The sequence below is a fragment of the Beta vulgaris genome, chromosome 1 (assembly GCF_026745355.1).
Source record: "Beta vulgaris subsp. vulgaris cultivar EL10 chromosome 1, EL10.2, whole genome shotgun sequence".
NCBI lineage: Eukaryota > Viridiplantae > Streptophyta > Magnoliopsida > Caryophyllales > Amaranthaceae > Beta > Beta vulgaris.
In genome coordinates this window covers 54133604-54155969 of record NC_079202.1, presented here as the reverse complement: position 1 = coordinate 54155969, position 22366 = coordinate 54133604, and the positions used below count along the sequence as shown (strand labels likewise).

Below are 22366 nucleotides of genomic sequence, written 5' to 3'. Positions count from 1 at the left end.
CAACTCCAATAATTACTTTCCCGAAACAAACATAATATGGTAACATAGTCATATGATGAGTGAAAGTAAAGAACGTCGAGTTGCCTATCGGGACCGATAGAAAAGATGTCGTCTTCAAACCCACTTCCAAGAATATGATTCTGTTTTGCAATCTCAAATTCTGAATAGTTAGCGGTGTGCATCGTCAGATGAAAGAAATTAATACTTCAATGATTGTTTTGCAATGTCAGTTTGCTTAGCAAAGAAATCAAATTTCCTTTCAAAAAGAAACAGTGGAGAACGACAACTTAGTGTTTGGTGATCATATTTCTAGCTTCAGTGCTTGACTAGACTGTCAACAGCTCAAAGGCCAAAAACTATGAAAGAATATGTTCTCAAATGCGACTCAAATATGTTCTCACCAAGGGATCACGTCCTATTATTAATATTTATGTTCTATAAACACTTAGTTTATATACCTTGCACTCCAAAGAAATAAAGGCTAATTTTTTTTTCCTATTCAGTTGAATCAGTTCCAGTCTCTGGCACCCTCTTTTTCTCTTTCTGACTTCTTAACTTGAAGAGCAGGGTGGGATATCAAGCGTTTTACCAGCTTGAATTTGTCCCCAGCCAATAAGTCGCCAATGCTTCTCAACTCGTCGACTCAGGGCAATTTTCTCTCCTTTGCTTGTGCAAACTGGACATGTAAGTTGCAATTTTGCCAAACGCACATCATGTTTGACTGCAATTACACGGGCACCAGTCGACATGGAACCAATGTTTAACATAAGAATCTCTCCCTTTGTCAGTTTTTTCACCTTTTCCTGTTTCTCAGTCCCCTTCGCTCTAACACCAATCAGCCGTAGAAGCAAGTAGAAATTCACCTGTATCATAGGAAGGGAGCTCAAAAACCATAATAAATATCAAGTATAACATACTGAAAATTTTAAAAATAAATAAATTATAAAATTTGATACTACTAATCCCATTTTTTACAAAGCTTCAAGTCTTCAACCCTACCAAAATGTTACCTGCTAGTGTAGGATACTTGGGTTATTGTAAGTTGTAACCTACAACTTCCCACCACCCATATGCTGACATGCCCCACTTGCATCCTTGCCCTAACCAGTCACCACCACTGCCCCAACACCACTCCTTCATCGGCAACAAAAACCACCCAAACACTAAACCACTACTCACCTTAATATCTCACATGCATCCATATTTTTACCAAATTTTATACACAGAAGACAACTGATTTTCGTTAAATTTTCATAACACCCACCCTGAAACCCACAAACCTAAATTTGCTAAATTAATACTTCATGCGTTTCGTTTTAAATGCAACAAAGAGGTATTATTTGTGAGATATAAAATATTCATCTGTTGCATTTAAAACGAAACGGAGGAAGTATATAGAATTAAACGGAAACATACTTTCTTATATCATTAATTATGGATAGATAGTCAAATTAGACCATAGAAAACTCATATCTGAAGCTTTCGAGTTTGAATTTGAGCTTTAAAAACTCAAATATGTGAACATGATAACAGAAAATTCATAAAAGGAGAAAGGATAGTGGTCACGGCTATGAGTAGGGGTGAGGTTGGGGTCTACCAGAACTCAGAAGTATCAGCGTGGATTAATCATGAGAGACAGAGAGATGGAAAATATGTTGATATATGTTATCTCTCCTTTGATGAACCAAAGGGTCTAAAGGATGACAATTTCCCCCTTTTTTGCTTTCCCCTCAATCACTTTCTTGTTTCTTTTCCCTTTTCATGGAGTGAACACTAAACCAGCTTATTTATGTTTATCAAATTCACTACATCAAATCATATATATGGTTAACCTTGAAATCTCCACATAGCAATATGGACCCAAATTCAATTTAACAATATGACAGAATCGATAAGTATCACATTCACATTCGGAGATGCACCCTAGCTAGACTAACGTACTCCGTACATCACATCGAATTTCTGGGTTTTCCAAACAGCTCCATGCAACTATCAAAATGCATGACAATTAGTACTCTGCCAGGTGAATCTGATATTTCAAGTTGACCATAAACAATATCATGAGCTGAAAAATGCAATTATCAAAAGATTTTGCCTACAAAGGCGCCATGGAGCCACACACATACACACAAAGATAGAGGTGCAAACAGTTAAATAGTGATGAACATACTCATGTTCTATGAGGGAAAGAAAAATTACCTCTAGCTCACTGTAAACATCTGGAAGAGATCCAACCTCTCCGAGTACCTGACCTACCAATCTATCAGATCGGGTTAAAGTGGGATCCATGGTTGTTCCCACCCCAATAAGACCTCCTGGCACAGCAAATTGTAACTCATTCTGTTCAGCATACAAAGAAACAATTCTGGAGTATATGGGTGTGCATGTAATATTGCCACTATCATCCTTCACAATAATTCCAGGTCGAATCTCAATATTTTGGTTTAGCCTCAAGACACCCTGCATTTAAAAGCACATATAATGAGAAGATATACATATGTGGTGTCCATTACTAATTCCCTAAGGCCTTCCATATAGATATGCAACCTATTTTCCTCAAGAAGACCATAAATAAATCAAATCAAAAAACACAAACATTTGGAAATAAAGAGGCTTAGCATCACTGCATCAGGTTGTAAATTGAAGCATCTAATCTATAATGAGAAGACATGGGGCATGGATATAGACACTAACAGTGCAAAGTACTACAAAAAAACTCAAAAAGGTTTGAACTAAAAGTTTCCCATCATAAAAAAAATTTTTTTAACAAACCTCATATATATATGAAACAAAATAGAGTCATAATTTCCGGCAGAAGACCAAAATTGTTTCAATATTTTCAGAATACTGACTTATCATCAATAATATAAGTACTATATGTCAATGGTTGTCAATGCAAAGCAGAGTGGAATGCACAATACTAGAAAAGACAACTGGGTTTGACCCAGTTGACACAATATAACTGAAATATGAGCTTTCCACAACCCTCCCCGAACACCTATGCATACCAGCTCACAAAATATTACAAACTTTAAATGTTCTAATAATGCACCAACTTCATCTATAATCCAGAAGTGATGCTGAAATGAAAAAACAGCCAACAGCTGATACTAATGATAGAAAGAAGGAAACCTTTAAAATACTTCCACCAGCAACACCACCACATACGTTATCAACCTCATACCCAGGTTTGTTAACATCAAATGACCTGATCACGATCATACTTGGCGGTGAGACGAAATTTCTCTCAGGGATAGGAATCTTGTTCACAATGTATTCACACACAACATCAATGTTGTACTTCAATTGAGCAGAGATTGGAATTACAGGGGACGCTTCAGCAGCAGTGCCCTGAAGAAAACAACGGATGCATCAGAAACAAGCTTCAGCATTCACTAAATGAATTTAGACGATTGCCAACTGGCTCACCATTCAAAACAAGTTACCTGAATAAATTTCTCAATAGCTTCATGCTGGTTTACAGCAGCATTTTCTTGGATGAGATCAACCTTATTTTGGAGGATGATGATATGCTTAAGTTGCATGATATCAATTGCAGCAAGATGCTCAGCAGTCTGGGGTTGAGGACAGCTCTCATTAGCAGCAATAAGAAGTAAAGCTCCATCCATAATAGCAGCTCCATTAATCATAGTAGCCATAAGAATATCATGACCCTGCCACAAAATATTTCAAATACATTTTTAAACCAAAACTGGATTTCTGTAAAGATAGAGATGCTCAAGGTCTAAGAGCAGAGACAGACGTGTAACAGGCTATCGAATCCTAAACAATTAGCAATATAGATGCCACTTAATTAGAAAAAGGGGACTAATGTGCCAAATCAAAGTCCTGAAAATGTATATGAAAGGATGTAGAGGTTAAGTGATACTTAAATAGAACACTTCTCTTTTCATTCTCGCAAATGCATATCTTCAACCATTAATATCTTTGATCATCAAAAAGTAATAATTACTAATTAACAAATTTGGAAAGTATACCCTAATAACAAATGCCTTCTACTAGGTGAAAGGTATCGGCAGGGCCAGTAACAAAAAAGATGGTAATCTCATTTTTCAAATAATCAATAAATTAGCTCCATCTCCTTGACCACATTTTCAGTTTGATATAGTCTACATGTACTGTCCCAACTACCAAATGAGCCTAGGACAGGAGATGGAACTCAGCTCCCACAAGAACCTCATTGCTTAAGAAAACCAGGAACAAAAACACAACCCAGCAATACTATGATGGGGGACATGAGAATTATACTCCAAACTTCAAAATTGGGAGGTGAGAGATTTAGCATTGACGTCCCACATAATTCAAGAGTATATTATTATGTTATTAATCTAAGTTTTCTAGATAAACATGGAAAAAAAAATAAAGCTTGATCACTCCAACACATATTAGCAAATCAATAATAACAACAAAGCATACAACTTAATCAGGTTTTAAAAAAAGTCTTGCTAGTTATAGGATATACAATGACGGATGACCTGACTAGTTAAGTCATATTACTACAATAATTACCAAGGAAAAAGCATAATGCCAATAATGAAAAAATCAGCTCAGTGAAGGGTGCCAAAAGCAGTCAAATGGCAGTCCTAGAAAGATTTATAAATCTCAAAGCATTTCAAAATATGGAGAATTAATGGGAAATCAAAGGCATATCATATAAACTGAGAGAATATGCCCCAAAACTCCCTGCAAGAGGCTAGTGGAGGGGATATTAGTTGCAGCAGCAGATTACCGGGCAATCAACAAAGGACACATGTCTAAGAAGCTTCATCCTAGCATTCTCAAATCCAGGTACATCACACATAGGGTTATCTTCCTTTCCACTCCCATATGCCCTGCAAAAACAGCTTAGCCAGCATGTCAACAGCAAATAAAAGATTGCAACGGATGAATTAAACTCCAACATATATCATCCATCTTCAACAAAAAACTCTACAAGTTATGGCACCAGATTGACATCATTCTAGCAAAGTTAAGAATTTTCAAGAGACAATAGAAGGAGTCAGAGGCAAAGCACAAAATGAACCAAAAGTCATATCATTACACCAGGAGATTATGAAAGTAAAACAGATAACATACTTATAGCACATAGGTCGTGGGCATTGTTCATCATCACATTTATATATCTTGGCATTAGCATAACCAAGCTTGATAGTAATATTACGCTCCAACTCATTCTTGAATCTTACAGTCTGCATAAAAGATAAATATCACAACATTAAAGACTGAATCCAAATGACAAGCTCATATATGCTTCATCTAATTTCGGCCAGTATCATACTACTAGCAATATCTTAGGGCCCGTTCGGCATTATTATCCGTTTTTGGTTTTATGAATATAAAAGTCATATGATATACGAGTATAATAAACTTAAAAGTTAGTCATACTTTTACTAAAGTACTAAATATATCAATTTCAAAAACTAACCATAGAAAATTAGCAACTACTTTTTATGATTTTCAAAAAACTGGAAACTCAACACAAAAAAACACGATAACAAACGAGCCCTTTTCCGAACATATAAAGAATGAGAGATAAAGGGTAAAAATGACCTGAACTCCAGATATAGCCTTCACAACTGTAGACTTTCCATGAGCCACATGACCAATAGTTCCTACCCATAATATGAAGAGAGTTTTGGTTAAAAAAAAACAATGGAATTATCATAGTAGATTTCATTTGTGAATAAACAAACGTATAAAGAATTTACCAATATTAATAGTGGCTTGACGAGAAATGACTTCAGGTGAAAGAGGATGTAGTTTATTCACATCCAACATACTCAACTTTTGATCCATAAGACCTTTCCGAGCCATATTCAACTTCCTACCATGCAATTACGTAAAAACATTATTCAACTACAAAATCAAATCAAATCAAATAAACCCACCGATCTACCGTAAAAAAATTTCATAAGAATCACACATGATCATAATTGATCGAACCAATATTTCTGAAACAAAAAAAAAACCATTAATTACTCTGTTTTCTGCGAATATACCTTCAGAATTCAGATCGAAGAAGAAGATATTGAAGAGAGAGAAAGCTTGATTCTCGTAACAATGGTTGAGGCATTTAGGTTACAAATTTACAGGGCAATAAAGCTGGTGTGCTTTTAATGGCGGCTGTTGTTGTTTTTACTATTACAAATGTTCGTTGTGTTTCGGCCCACTTAATATATAGAATATGTTGTCGATTTATTTCATCATAATGTATGACTATTAATCAAAATTCGACTTTTTTTTTTTTAGGGAATTGAAAGTTCAAATTTTTGGTGGAATTATAATACAATTGAACAGATCTTAAGAGAATTGGTGAGTGCAAAAACCCTAATTTGGATTGGAAAAAACAAAGAAAAAAGATATTTCAAAGTCACCTTTTTAATGGAAATGTGCTATTGATGTTCTAACTGGAATTCGACGAACAGGGGGAGGAAGACGGTCACTGATAGACTGATAATGATAGTGTCTTGGTCGACGGGCGACGGCAGTGGTGAAACAGAGTTTAAAAAGAGAGTTCAAAGAAATATTCTACTTACTAGTTTCATATTACTCGCTACACTTTTCAATTTACAAAAACCTAGGTAATTTTTGGAAAGAATTCTTATGTGAGAAGATAGATATAGAGAGAGTTTATTGTCAAAAAAAGGAGTATAGTAAGTAATATGAAACTTCTCGCAATGAAAAGTATAGCGAGTATTATAAAACGGATGAAGTACTATATTTTTTCCGTTTCGAAATAATTGAACCATTTGCATATTATTTACTATTCACATGTTATACTCTGATCGTCTTTGATGATTTATATGGTAGAAAAAATATGGTCATGTAGGATCTTATTACATGCGTCTTAATATATATTTTCTTAATATCAATTTATATAATTTTTACTTATTGATAATCAAAGATATTAATGGTTGAAAACATAAAAGTGTGAAAATATGAAATGGTGCAACTATCTCTATTATATAAGCCAAGGGAGGAGGTGTGGTGTCCTTTTTTGAAGTGACTAAAATACCCTTAATGATCTAATTAATGGAATGAAAAAAATTACAAAAGCAAATCATTTAAAAATTCTCATTCCAACTTGCCATTTAAAACAAGTTTAAAATGGTAATGCATCAAATACTTCAATCAAAAATTAAATGGACAAAATATTTATACCTTATAAAAAGATGGCATAGATAACGTGCACATGAAAAGTCTGAACATTCACTACCTTTGATACTCTTTAATTCTGTTAAACCAACTCATTATTTTTGATCTTTCCGTTCAATATTCATCTCTATTATATAAGCCAAGGGAGGAGGTGTGGTGTCCTTTTTTGAAGTGACTAAAATACCCTTAATGATCTAATTAATGGAATGAAAAAAATTACAAAAGCAAATCATTTAAAATTCTCATTCCAACTTGCCATTTAAAACAAGTTTAAAATGGTATAATGCATCAAATACTTCAATCAAAAATTAAATGGACAAAATATTTATACTTATAAAAAGATGGCATAGATAACGTGCACATGAAAACATTCACTACCTTTGATACTCTTTAATTCTGTTAAACCAACTCATTATTTTTGTTCTTTCTGTTCAATATTCATTCACAAAAAATTAATGTTAACAATCACTCACAACCTTTTTTATTTTTTTACATTAGCGAATTAATATATCTAAATTCATCTAACTGTTGAATTTTTCACATTTAAGTTTAATCATAAATCAAGTACGAATGGAGTATCTAATAGAATAACAAATTTTAAAATTAACGCACGCATCGCGTGCATATAAAGGCTAGTTTCTAAATAAAGGAAGTATATTGGAAGAGCTTAAGACGAGAGGATTTGGTATCCCCTGCTTCTATGTACCCTAATTGAAAAGAACAAAGGAATTCAAACTTTTCGAGTTTTTCATTGGCGGCCTTAAGTTTTTTTTATTCTTATTAGTAACCCTTAATTATTATTTTATTCCCAAATGTGACTTTATAGAGTAAAAAATCATTTTTTTTCCGTTAACTTTTCATTATAATTAATCTCTTGGCACAAAAACCAAGGTGATTCCGGTCAGTTTTTGTCAAATTTGACCTTTAAGGGCCAAAATGACACTCAATTCTTTAACAGACCAATTTTTAGGCATGAAAACCAATTTAGACTTTAAATTTGACCCTTAAAAGCTAAAATGTGCCCCAAAACTTTACGCGAGCAGTATTTGCAGCTACGCAAACCTAGAAAATTTTCAAACACGCGAACAACAATATTTATTTTAATGAAAAGTTAACAAAACTAATGGTTTTTTTTTACTATATAAGGTCATATTTGGAAGTCAAACAATAATTGAAGGTTAACAGTGGGAATAAAAAAAACATAGGGCAACCAATGGAAAACTCGAAAAGTTCGAGGTCACCATTGTGAATTATTTTCCAAAAAACAACTATAATTTCTCTAAATTTGGGTTTTTTCTAAAAACAAAAAAACACAAATAAGTATTGTGAAGTGAAGAATTGTAATTACAACTTCTCCAAATTTTGTTCTTTTGGTAAAGCAAAAATACATATCAAAAGATTTTTTAAATTTTCGCACGCAATGCATGCACATGCATAAGACTAATGTTTATCATAAACTAGCCCAGCTGAACAGTGAGAAAGATATTGCTATTTTGAATATGCAACGCGTGCAAATGCATAAGACTAATGTTTATGATAAACTCGTCCAGTTGAACAGTGAGTAAGATATTGTTGTTTTGAATACTACTAATACAACATTAAATAAAATATAAGTAAAATAGTAAAATTATTAAAATGGATTATATGTATGTAAAAATATTATTATTATTATAAGAGATCTAATCCTATAGAAAAATTATCAAATAAGAGCAATTATATTGAAAAAATTGCAAATACACTTCATAATTTGGTAAAGTTTTACATTAACAAGTTATACTAACTACGTTAAAATTGGTATGTGTAGTTTTATAATGACTAAATACGAAAAACAAGCTATGTAATAACAAAAGGACGGAATTGACTGAGAGTAAAGTACATAAAATCCCTATAACACATCTAACAACTATTATTAAAAGAATTAAAAGTAAAGTTATTAATTCTAAAAAAAATTATTTTGAAACTTGTATGTGCATATCTCTAATTCTAAATAAATTTTCTAGAATTAATAACTTTACTTTTAATTCTTTTAAGTTAGAAACTGAAACAAAAAATGATTACACTAAACCCCATGTATCGTGCTAAGTTTTTCGAAGCGTCATGTTGAAGACATTCTGTCATATTTATTCGAAAAAAATTTAAATTACATTAGCATTTTCTTAGTAATATATCGAGATGGTAAAAAACTTGAAGTCGTTGAAAAATGTGAATTGTCAAAATTCTTTAAAAATCTCGTAGTCCTTCAACGGAAGAAATAGAAGGGATGAGATAGAGAGTAAAAGATGAGAGGGAATGAAAAAGGTGAGGAGGAATGGAGGGGGATGGAATGGGGAATGGAGAGAAAAGAGAAGGAAAGACCTTTGTATTTTTATACAAAAATACATGACGTTAATAGAAAAAAAAATCACGGAGTTTAACAAATGAGTTAATTAAAACCATCATATTGTCATTATAATACGGAATACCTATTTTTCTCACTCCTAAATCCTAACTAACTCAACCTCTGCAAAACATGAAACTAGTCTCTTGTTCTTGTCGTTGATACTGCGCAACTTCGAAGTTTGACAACACACCATCACCGGATACTCTCGTCGACATTCTATTCTTCTAATCAAATTAATGATTATCCCGGTAATTTCCTCCTTTCATTTTATTTTTTTAAAATTCCATGATTTTCTTTTTGCTTTTATTTGTGGGTTACTACTATTTCTTACTTATTGGCTTAAATTTGATGTGTTGAATTATCATTATTAGTTCATGAGCTACTAATTTGATTAATTGAGACATGAATTCGGGATTCTGTAGAGTTATTGTAACAAAGGTAAATTGATTGTGGCTTTTTTGTTTTTAATTATTTTTGTTTTAATTTTTATGTGGCATTTTTCACACATTGCCTTTTCTATTTGTATGCATGAAAAATTGTCAATAGGGTTTTAAATTCATTGTTTTGTACTCATTTTTCTATAAAAGATTTCATCTATTTGAAGAGATATGAAAACATTCTAAGATAAATTGATGGAGAATGACTGAATGAGAAAAGCAAGGGTTTCATGGTTTGGGTATATTAAGGGATATAGATCCACTTGTGCTATACGCGAGTTGCGGAATGATGTTTCTAAGAAGAAGAGCTACGTAAAACTTCAATGTGACATGAACCATGATAGCAATGGTTTTAGGATCCAATTAACAACATACTTGTGCAATACTCTTTGTTGCAATTGAATTGAAATGGAGGAAGTAGTAGGGACCTCCCTCCTATATGTATAGGATTTTGGCTTGTTTGGCCATTGTAAGCATTGTTGCTGGAATGAAGTAATAAGGTTTCCCCTTTTAATGTGCATATTGTGAATTTTGGTGGGATAGAGCGGTTTGACTACCTTACTTTCATGTCAACCTATGCGGTGGTGGATTGAAGATTTCCAACTGGGAGTAACACTAAACCCTTCAACCATAGTAATTCTAAAGCTAATATGTGTCACAAACCTCAACTAGAATTAAAAAATGTTCAGCACACACTATGGTTGTTTCTATCTTAATGGATTGTATGACCTTTGTGCTGTTGGCACATCAATTAAAACTATATCGTGTCAACTTCAACGGTAGAGTAGTAGTTGACTTTGATGGCGAGTGGTGACAGGTAATGGAGTATTAAATGTCCAAACTTTGAGCGCGAGCCTGAATTGGCACAAAGAATAGTTTTTACTTTCTAAAATACTGAGCATAGTGACTAATGAATCTGGTTATCGTAAGGAGTACAATCTAAGTCCATTAACAAGGATCCATTGGAGGGCTTAATGAGTCTGATTGGAAATTTGGAATGAGTATAATCTATATGTCTTAATGAGGATCCATTGAAGACAAGTTTACGTCAACAACCGTGGTCACTCTATCTTTGATATTTAATTGTAGCTATAAATCCCGTTTTTGGATCTTAGGGCAGTAGACATAGTACAACTTCTCCGCATACAGGGGTGCTAAGGTTATCCGAGATTCCGAGTTACACTTATAACTTTGGGCCGTTTAAAATCCATGACACAATATTGACTATGAATTGAGGGATGACGTGTAGCTAAAACAGGTATTGTTGGGTGTAAAGAAAGACAATCTTGTGAATCGTGCAACTTTTAGTGTTTTCCTTTTCTGATAAGTGCTAAGTTTAAAAAATTTCAAATTATAGAGATGATTTTCCCAATGAATCGATATATTAAATTTGTTATGTTGTATGGAAATTGACCTTAACTTAAGATTATGAACTTTCATACCTTTACAAACAACCTTTTTCACAGATAATCAGTTTCATTAAAACCTTTTGTTATACCAAAATAAAAAGTGTAGTCCAGATGAACATGAGGGGGAGGGCAGAAAGCTGACCTTGTAAAAGAAGGCTAATGATAGGTGATAAATGAAAGGTATATGAAAACCTTTTTCAAAAGAAAGAGAAAGGCGAAGGAAAACTATCGCCTATCGGTACAAAAGGTCACAGGAACTAAACGAAGCTTTCAAGTATTCTTTATGTGGGGCTTAAAAGTTGCTCGTCTACCAGACTACTACCGAAGCACTCAACTTGTTTTTGTGCGGGTTGGACGTTAAATGTCTGAAGACCTTTCTTTTTTTTTTTGAAGGTAGTAAATGGGAAAAGTGCGTGTATAAAAGGAAGGGATTAACAAATATTCATTCATAAATATATGGACTAGATTCTTTTCATATTCTGTTTGAATGAGGACTTCTGACATCAAATCCATACATATATAAAATATGTACTTAAACACGTTTACTGTTCACATACATGTTAAAAGGATAGCGATACTAATACAATTATCTAATTGAATTTAACTTGTCTTCCTTGTCAAGTTACTGAGTTATTCCTTTTTGTATTGAAAATGGAATAGGATGTGGATTAATTGAATTCATCTTTCTTTAATAGGGTTCAGAAAGGAGAGAAAATGAGCCCAGAGGAGATGTTGTGTGATGATGGAGGTAATTCTATGCTGATCTCCCCCTCAGTGAAATGTGAAGAATTGTTGGAGATGCCTCTTGTGAACCCTAAACTACCAAGTACATGGAAAGATGCTCGTATGCTTCATATGAAAGAGCCTGCCTATGCTATTAAAGTTAAAATGCCAGAAGTAGTGGACGAGGGAACTAGTGTACAGCCTCATTTCCCGCCGAATTACAAAACAGTGGATGGACATGTTAACTTTCTGGAGATGCCAGTTTTGAACCCAGAACTACCAAGTGCATGGAAAGATAGTTTTATGTTTCATCTGAACGAGCCTGCTTGTGCTATTAAAGTTGAAGTGCCAGAAGTAGTGGGTGAGGGAACTAGTGTACAACCTTGTTTCCTGCCGAATCACAAGACAATGTATGGAAATGAAGAGTTGCTGGAGATGGCAGTTGTGGACCCTGAACTATCAACTGCATGGAAAGATAGTGGTATGCTTTGTCTGGGCGAACCTGCTTGTGCTATTCCAGTTGAAGTGCCAGAAGTAGTGAATGAGGGAACTAGTGTACACCCTTGTTTCCTGCCAAATCACAAGACAATGGATGGATATGAAGAGTTTCTGAAGATGCTAGTTGTGAACCCTGAACTACCAAGTGCAGGGAAAGATAGTGGCATGCTTTGTCTGAATGAGCCTGCTTATGCTATTAAAGTTGAAGTGCCAGAAGTATTGGGTGAGGAAACTAGTGCACAACCTTGTTTCCCGCCGAATCACAAGACAATATATGGAAATGAAGAGTTGCTGGAGATGCCAGTTGTGGACCCTGAACTACCAACTGCATGGAAAGATAGTGGTATGCTTTGTCTGGGCGAACCTGCTTTTGCTATTCCAGTTGAAGTGCCAGAAGTAGTGAATGAGGGAACTAGTGTACAGCCTTGTTTCCTGCCAAATCACAAGACAATGGATGGATATGAAGAGTTTCTGAAGATGCTAGTTGTGAACCCTGAACTACCAAGTGCAGGGAAAGATAGTGGTATGCTTTGTCTGAACAAGCCTGCTTATGCTATTAAAGTTGAAGTGCCAGAAGTAGCGGATGAGGGAACTAATGTACAGCCTTGTTTCCTGCCTAATTACAAGACAGTGGATGGCAACGAAGAGTTTTTGGATATGCCAGTCGTGAACCCTGAACGACCAAGTTCTTGGGATGGTACTGTTATGCTTCATTTGAATGAATCTGCTTATGCTACTAAAGTTAAAGTTACAGAATTAGCAGATGAGGGAACTAGTGTACGGCCTTGTTGCATGCAGAGTCACAAGACAGTGGATGGAAATGAAGAGTCACTGCAGATGCCAGTCGTGAACCATGAACTACCAATTCCATGGGAAGATACTAATATGTTTCAACTGAACGAGTCTGCTTATGGTATTAAAGTCGAAGTGCCAGAAGTAGCTGATGAGGGAAATAATGTACAACCTTGTTTCCTGCCGAATCACAAGACAATGGGTGAAAATGAAGAGTTGGCGGATATGCCGGTCGTGAACCCTGAACTACCAAGCTCTTGGGATGGTACTGGTATGCTTCATTTGAATGAACCTGCTTATGCTATTAAAGTTGAAGTGACAGAAGTAGCAAGTGAAGGAACTATTGTACAGCCTTGTTGCTTGCAGAATCAGAAGACAGTGGATGGAAATGAAGAGTTGCTGGAGATGCCAGTCGTGAAGCATAAACTACCAAATCCACGGGAAGATACTAATATGTTTCATCTGAACGTGCCTGGTTCTGCAATTAAAGTTGAAGTGCCAGAAGTAGTGGATGAGGGAACTAGTGTACAACCTTGTTTCCTGCCGAATCACAACACAGTGGATGGAAATGAAGAGTTGCAGGAGATGCCAGTTGTGAATTGTAAACTACCAAGTGGAGAGAAAGATACTGGTATGCTTCATTCTAACAAACCTGCTTATGCTATTAAAGTTGAAGTGGCAGATGACCCAAATGTAGTGAATGTGGGAACTAGTGAACAACCTTGTTTTCTGCCAAATCATCCAATCCCTCCAAATCTTGTTCAGAAGGAAGTGATGTGTCCATCTTGTAAAAGAGATTTTCCTGTTAGCGGTCTTCCTGCTAGTTGTGACTGTAAATTGCCTAGACTTGGTGATATGCAGGACAAACATTTGAGTCAATGTGAAACAAATTCTAACATCTTCAAAGAAGCTGTGATGAATGATGTAAATCAAATTAAAGAAGAACATGATGCTGATAATGCTTTCAAGGACAAGATTCAACATGTTGTTAGTCCTGGAAAAAGAGGGGTTAAACCAAAAGACACGTCCAAGGCACACATACGTGCTTGTGTAGTGGGAAAATTACATGAGACTAGGGGGCAAAAGGAAGTTTTTATAGATAACAATGATGACGAACAAGAAACTGGAGTGGAGTGGAATTGTGCTGGGAATAACAGATGTAATCTTTCACCCATGACAAATGACGCTCGTCGTAAAGTTCGTGGCACATTACGTTTATTTCATGGCGTCCTCAGAAAGCTAGTACAAGCCCAAGAAAAAAAGAAAATGGGTCGAGTGGATGCTAGCCTCCAACTACATGCTGCTTTAAAGATCTTTAAGGATCATGGCAAGTATATCAATACAAAAAAAAGGATGGGACCTGTTCCTGGAGTAGAAGTAGGTGATCTCTTCAACTACCGCGTAGAACTTGATATTATTGGGCTTCATAAGCCAATACAAAGTGGCATAGACTTTATCAAGCTAGATGATGAATATGTGGCTATAAGCATCGTGGCTTCTGGTCGTTATGACAATGATATGGTCAATTCTGATGTGTTGATATATACCGGTCAAGGGGGAAATGTAGCAGGTGGATGCAAGCAACTTGAAGATCAGAAGCTTGAACGAGGGAATCTAGCTCTGAAAAATAGCATTGATAAGAAGAATTTGGTGAGAGTTATTCAAGGCTTCAAAGAGAGGAAGATGACTGGTGGTGTACGTACAACAATTCCATCCTACATTTATGATGGGCTTTACTCCGTTAACAGATATTGGCAAGAGTCTGGGCGTCATGGAATGTTAATCTATAAGTTTGAGTTGAGAAGAGTTCCACATCAGCCAGAGATCACTTGGAACAAAGTAAAGCAGTCAAAGAAATCCAAAAAACGGAAAGGTCGCTGTGTAGATGATATTTTACAAGATAAAGAGACTCCAATTTGTGCTGAAATTTCAAAAGGCGAAAAGACTCCAATTTTTGCTGTGAATACCATAGACAATGAGAAACCCCCGTCATTTACATATATAACTGAGGTGATATACCCTGACTGGTGTCGGCCTATACCTCCTAAAGGCTGTGATTGTAAGGATGGATGTTTGGATTCTTTGCGTTGTGCTTGTTCCCTCAAGAATGGAGGGGAGATCCCATACAATTATGGTGGGGTAATTGTTGAGGAGAAATCGCTTGTGTATGAATGTGGGCCTTCATGCAAGTGTCCACCAACTTGTCACAATAGAGTAAGCCAACATGGTATTAAACTTCCTCTTGATGTATTTAAGACTGAATCCAGGGGATGGGGTGTCAGATGTTTATCTTCCATTTCATGTGGTAGCTTTGTATGCGAGTACATAGGAGAGCTACTTGATGACAAGGAAGCCGAAGAAAGAATTGACAATGATGGATATTTATTTGATATTGGGCAAAACTACAATGATCCCACTCTTCGTGACGGGCTTTCAGCTCTCATACCTGACATGCCATCAAGTTGTAGTGATGTGGTTGAGAATATTGGGTTTACTCTTGATGCAAGAATATATGGGAATGTTGGGAGGTTTGTTAATCATAGTTGTTCTCCAAACCTTTTTGCGCAGAATGTCCTTTATGATCATGAGGACAAGAGAATTCCTCACATAATGTTTTTTGCAGCAGAGAATATACCTCCCCTGCAAGAACTTACTTACCATTACAACTATACAATAGGCCAGGTTCTTGACTCGGAAGGAAATATAAAGAAAAAGAGCTGCTACTGTGGTTCATCAGAGTGCACTGGGAGGATGTATTAGCGAAACTGTGCCACTTGCATTACACAGTAAGTCTTTATTTTTGGATATGGTGGCTAAGTGTTTGCATAATGCTTTATATGCATCTTTTTTTCCTTTCTTTAAAAATTTCAGGTTTCGAAGCCTAGGTGAACCATCTTAAAATATTTAACCATTCATGTATACTGTTTTCTTGTTTGATTAACCTGAATATTTTGAAGCCTAGGGACCTTTCATGTGTACTATGTGTCTATGTGTGCTGTGGTCCTTGTTTGATAAACATTTAACCATTCATGTATACTGTGTCTATGTGATGTATAATTTGATTATGTTAATTACAATGTATGATCCAACAGTTTGCAATCCTCTTGGGTGTAGGTGATGTTTTGTTGACATCCATTAAAGTGCCTCAAATCAGCATTCATATATATTAATGGTTTGGTAATGAATATATTGACTGCCTTATAGGTTACAAGTATAGTGATGATATTGCCTGGCCTTTACTTTATGCTGGAAGAGGGAATTCCATATCTTTTGATATTGTTGCGAGAATAATCATATATACTTTGGTCTACATGTAGATCAGTAGATGTGCGAATGTGCCTCTCACACGACTGACTAGGCAAGCATTGTGATGATAATGCAACTGCTTGATGGAGTGCTTGTTTAGTAATTTAGGGTGTGTTATATTTAAGAGATTTGACTTATTTACACTTATCTAGAACTTATTGAAATCGTATTAGATTTTTAGGCCTTTAGGGCGTATTCTGCTTAATGTAATTCTCATTTAGAAATGTAGGTTTCCTTTTGGAAAAGAAGAACCAGGCATGACCAATGTATACTTAGCAAATGGGAAGTATATTCGTCATCATCAATGGTTGAGGTTTTTTGTGGCTGATGTTTTTTAGTTGAATGTTTAAACCTACCCTTTCAGTTTTCTGCTTTGCAAATGTTATTCTTAGGCGTCTGAAATTTTGAACTCATTCTGAAGTGTTTGAAATATGAATTACTTGGATTTTGTCAACTGTCAAAGACATTTTTTCCCCCTTTCAAATTAGTTTATGTCTCAGGGCATTTTCTACAAACATAGATGGTTCTAAAAACATGGAAGTCGTATTTCTTCATTGTCACATCTTAATGTCGAAATGTCACATGATCCTCTTGGTAGTGTTTGTGTGGGATTATATTCAACAACAACAACAACAACAACAACAACAACTAAGCCTTATTCCCAAGGTGATTTGGGGTCGGCTAACATGAATCGTCAACTGGAATCGTGACCAGAGGAGATGGCATCGTCAAGAGTGATAAAAGTTTTTTTTTTTTTTAAAACAAGGTTTACACCAAAAAAGTGTTTAGAAGAGGTTTTCAGCAAAAGGTTTTAATACCACCACAATTGAGAAAAATAAATAAATGCAGTAATCAAACCTCTTCCTCCACATAGATACTGCCCCTCCACCCACTTCTATCAAACGTCATGCTCTCCTCAATCCCAAGCAACCTCATATCACTTTCAATTACCCTCAGCCAAGTCATCTTAGGTCTTCCCCTACCCTTTACAATTTGATTACTCCTCCACTCTTCAATTCTTCTCACCGGTGCATCTCCTGATCTCCTTTTCACATGACCGAACCAGCTTAACCGATTCTCCCTCATCTTTTCTTCAATGGATGCAACTCCAACTTTTTCCCGGATCACTTCATTTCTTAATCGGTCCTTCCTTGTGTGGCCACACATCCACCACAACATACGCATCTCCGCCACGGACATCTTATGAACGTGGCATTGTTTCACCGCCCAACATTCGGTGCCATATAACAAAGCAGGCCTAATTGCAGTGCGGTAGAACTTTCCCTTCAATCTTTGGGGAATGCCGGAATCACAAAGGAATCCGGTGGCGCTTTTCCACTTTAACCAACCCGCGTTAATTCTATGCGCCACGTCTCCATCCTTTTGGAGAATGGATCCTAGGTAACGTAAGACGTTCGATCCTTGAACCACTTTGCTATCGAAAGTGACCGCCCCCGCCTCGCTGCTTGTAACCCCACTGAACTTGCACTCCATATACCCCGTCTTACTTCTGCTCAATCTAAAACCACGGGCTTCTAATGTATGCCTCCACAATTCCAACTTACTCTCTACACCTTCCTTTGTCTCATCAATCAACACAATATCATCTGCAAACATCATACACCATGGTATATCATCTTGAACTGACCTCGTTAGTTCGTCCATAACTAGAGCAAAGAGAAAGGGACTAAGTGCAGAACCTTGATGCACTCCGATCGTAATAGGAAACTCTTCTGTCCTCCCCACCGTAGTCCGCACACTCGTAGTTGCCCCCTCATACATATCCTTGATGATATCTATATATTTCAGTGGAACACCTTTCCTTATTATGATAAAAAAATCATGCTAGTTCATTCCCTTGCAAGCTGTGGAAGTGGAAAAAAAATTGTAAATAGCTTGAGTTGTCAAAACTTTATTGTTCCCTCAAAAAAAAAAAAAAACCTTTACTGTCTATCTGTTTGTAAACATGGTGCCTTTCAATTGTGTTGGGGAAATCAAATTGATTTGGTTGCTTACTCTTGGATTCTCATTGAAATTTATGGGAACGTGTAAATTAGATTGATTGGAAACTTGCATTCTTCTTTGGTTTGCAGATTATAACTTCACATTCATGTAAGTGGGCGTGGCTTTCATAAGCTTTTATTTACTGCAATGTTTTGAGCATGAGTAGGTGTTCTGCCATGTAAGTTTTCAAGTAGAGGTATTTTCTGCACTTTTATTTTCCGAAGAGGTGTATTTCAGGCCTTTTCTAGATCTTTGCTGGAGTAAATTTATCCCTTCAAATGAATTATTAGGCATCATAAATGAACAAGCAAATGGCCTTGGTCTTGGTTTATTCCTTTCAAGTAAGCAAATTGCAGTTTTTGTGTGGTAGCTAATTAAAAGAGTTCTTGCACCATTCTGTTTTTGATGTGTTGTTCACAGAGAGCTTGGAGATATTTTGCAAATCTAAAAGTATCTGAAATACTTATGTTTGATTTTGTGTAATACATTAATTTTTCCTAATTAAGCCTCTTGTGACTTTTTCTTATGAACATCAATGGTAGTAAAAAGTCAGATAATGTATTTCTTCATTGCTAGATCTTAATGTTAACATGTCACAATAATTCTCTTGACTCTTAATATGGTGTGCAATTAGGATGATGTGTACTTGTATTTTCAAAATTAGTTAGTTCATGCCCTCACAACTCATAATTGCAGTAAGGTACAACACTTGAGCTGTAACAATAATAGTACTAGAAGGATTGGATGTGAATGGCTTGAGTAGTTAAAACTTGCTGATGTCAGTGAGAAGAAATATGGTCGTGAACATCCGCCTTTCACATGCCCCATCTCTCTTTCTCAATTTTTCAGATTGGGGACTTGAAATCAGTTTGGTTGCCTCCCAACCTATTGTTATCAAAGCTTTTTGATGAAGTGAATTTGGAGCTTTGCAGGTTAGGATTTGGATATATTACATATATGTCTATGACCCTCTTTGAAATGATGGAAATTATAAAATCTTAAACTCTTAAAGTTAAGAGCTTGCAGTTTGTTACTCCCTTGGTGCTTGATATAGGGCAAAAAGGCATGCAAACTTTCATGTAATGACTGAATTTGAACCGCAGATACAGCTGTAATGGCTCAGTACTTTGCCGGAAAAAAGATGGCTTAGTTCTAGTAATATAGTTAGTGACCGAGTCGCACCACCACCACCACCGAAGTATGGATCTTGTCGTGACTTGTGAGTAGAACCTGTGGAGTTCTAGATGCACGAAACTTTTACCCATAGCAGTATGGTTCATGAACCGTATTAGGGTCACCCAAACAAACACTTTGAGTCTTGGATGTATTGCTGCCACTCAAAAAGTGGCTAAATTCTTAAAAGCGCGCTAACTGCTATCTTTCTAACTCTTGGAGTGTTAACCCTTTAACTTTAAGACCATTATGACATTGATCTCTGGATTCTGTTCACCTTATCATATACTCATTCTGCATGAAATTCATCCACCTGTGTTTCCTCCATTGCTCACATATCTTCTCTTTTTTTCTTTGTAATAGATGCAGATCAATGATTTGTGAAAATTCACTCTAGTTATGGTATTTGGAGTTTGCTGAGACTAATGGAAAGATTGAAAGAGCCAATGAAATCATCCTGTGAAATGCTTTCCGTTGTTTTCTCGAACTGAAAAAGGTCTTTCTGCATCGGATAGTTCTTTCTGCATCGGATCGGGATCTTCATTTGGTTGATCAATCTTTTCAACATGTATAGCAAAACAAATGGATCTCCAACATTGACATCGAGATCAATTCTAATTACTAGTTTCAGTCTTAATGAATCAATAGAGGTTAGAAGCAATTTAATTTTTTACTTTATTTATTTTTTCTGATTTTATTGTTGTACAGAAAGTTCTCATTTCATCTGAGGTTAGAAGCTGTAATGCTAAATAGATTTACTCCATAATTGCTATCATATCTTGCAACTACTCTTCTTCCTTGGCTTGCTAATACAGGGATCAGCATTATTGAATTTTGAAGTTCCCTGCGAGGGTGGCTATTGTAAGGGCCTGTTCGGTAGCAGCTTTTTAACTAGCTTTTAGTGTTTTGACTTGGTCAAAACACTAATTAAGTGTTTGGCAATGTAAAGGTTAGAGTAGTGTTTAGAGTTTCAAGTAGTGTTTAGGTAGCTTTTGAGAAACGTTATAATTGATAGCGTTCAAGAGAGTTCAGTAGCGTTGCACAATTTTTTTTATTTTTTATTTTTTAAAAATAATACAAGAAATTCCTGAAAATCACACCTTCTTCCTCGTTCAATGAATGTGGAGGAAATTCTAAATTTTTCTTGCAAAAGTTCTTTTAAAGTGAAAATCACCTCTTGGGGTTACTTGAAGTGAGAGAAAACACAAAAAAGAACGAACCTAGGATGGTGCTTAGTAGTTCTGATGTCGAGTCTGCTGGCGGAGGCGGTGGTGCTGGTTGTGGTGGTAATTGTGTCAGCCGCGTCATCCATTGATGGAGGAGAGGATAAAGAGGGGGAGCAGTGGGCTTCGACGGTGGTGGACACTGGTGGTTTTCATTTTCTTCAACACTTGAAACCAATCAAAGGCAGAAAATTTAAAGCTGAAAATTTGCAAGAAAGTGTAGTCGGGGATGATGACCCTTATCCTTTCTCAAACAATTATTTGAAAGCCATTGCTAGTGGTTATAATACTGTTAATTTGGGATTTTTTTTTTTTAATTTTGTTTAGTTGAATTAGGCAATAGGGCTATGGTTTATGATTCATCAAGATCCTGATCTTTATTCATTCTGTCTATGCGTGCAGATAATGAGGTGTTTGTGTTCCTTGTGATGCCAAATTGTGTTTGATGTGACCTGCTTATTGTTCTTTTTTTTGCTTTCATTTGATATGGCACACCGCACACCTAACCTTGTTAGTTTGTAATATATGGTTCTTTTGTGAATAGGACTTTAAAGGCTTGAAGTCTAACTCAAAATTTTGACTTGGTTCTGGTGTTTTGAGATTAGCTGCTCTCTTCCATGACTTTGTATCAGTAATCAATTGTAGCTTTGCGAGAATTATGGTCATTTATTACTCTCATAGGACTAGTGAATTTCAGCTGTGTTTTTGTAGAGCTCATTCATGTTTCACTTTGTTTCTTTCCACAAATTTTGATACATGTTTTGATCATTTTTCCCCAGCCCGCCAGAGTTTTGGATAGATTTTTTCGGCCCGGCCCGTCCCGAATTTTTTTGGCTTTGGGCAAGCCAAAAATGATTTTTTAGTCTATTTTTTGACCTGGTCCGTTTTTGGCCCGAAAAACCCGCTAATTTTTGGCCCGAAATAGCGGGAGTTGGACACAAAATTCGACCCGAATTCTGGCCCGGCCGGACCCATGATTACCTCTAATGGAGGGTGATAGAAATAGATTGGTACATTATTTTGATAGAAATCAAGTAACGATGTTAGAGTTTAAATAGTATGTTATAATCTCTACAACTACTTTACCAAACACTTATATTTTAAACAGCTACTTTCATAGCTAAAAGCTGACAGCTAACAGCTACTCGAACAGCTAACAGCTACCCCAACAGCTAACAGCTACCACAACAGTTAACAGCTACCACAACAGCTACTTTTGCCGAACAGGCCCTAAGTAAAGGCACT

The 22366-nt window shown here is 35.9% G+C and overlaps 2 protein-coding genes across 8 annotated transcripts; one reads left to right on the top strand and one right to left on the bottom strand.

The window, feature by feature from the left end:
• Window positions 1–498: 498 nt before the first annotated feature.
• Window positions 499–6550, bottom strand: LOC104905283 (eukaryotic translation initiation factor 2 subunit gamma). Of its 3 annotated transcripts, none has more exons than XM_010693768.4 (9): window positions 6396–6550; window positions 5730–5845; window positions 5572–5633; window positions 5098–5210; window positions 4751–4853; window positions 3447–3674; window positions 3133–3351; window positions 2200–2460; window positions 499–863 (listed from the first exon to the last, which is right to left on the bottom strand). In XM_010693768.4, the coding sequence occupies exons 2-9, from the start codon at window positions 5833–5835 to the stop codon at window positions 552–554; spliced, it is 1404 nt and encodes a 467-aa protein (XP_010692070.1). In that variant the 5' UTR covers window positions 5836–5845; window positions 6396–6550; the 3' UTR covers window positions 499–551. The 3 variants fall into 3 exon arrangements, with proteins under 3 accessions (XP_010692070.1, XP_048496217.1, XP_010692071.1); XM_048640260.2 differs by having other exon boundaries at window positions 5730–5841; window positions 6396–6529; XM_010693769.4 differs by lacking the exon at window positions 6396–6550 and adding an exon at window positions 6021–6362.
• Window positions 6551–9485: 2935 nt separating this feature from the next.
• On the top strand, window positions 9486–21833 carry LOC104905282 (hypothetical protein). Of its 5 annotated transcripts, none has more exons than XR_002041124.3 (4): window positions 9486–9804; window positions 12098–16201; window positions 18815–18903; window positions 20262–20576. XR_002041124.3 is itself a non-coding variant. In XM_019252139.3 (4 exons), exon 2 carries the CDS (start codon window positions 12117–12119, stop codon window positions 16173–16175), a length of 4059 nt encoding a protein of 1352 aa, XP_019107684.1. In that variant the 5' UTR covers window positions 9486–9804; window positions 12098–12116; the 3' UTR covers window positions 16176–16201; window positions 18815–18833; window positions 20262–20576. The 5 variants fall into 5 exon arrangements, 2 of the variants coding, with proteins under 2 accessions (XP_019107684.1, XP_048496226.1); XM_019252139.3 differs by having other exon boundaries at window positions 18815–18833; XR_008969229.1 differs by lacking the exon at window positions 18815–18903 and adding an exon at window positions 21666–21833 and having other exon boundaries at window positions 9487–9804; window positions 20262–20548.
• The last annotated feature ends 533 nt before the right edge of the window (window positions 21834–22366 follow it).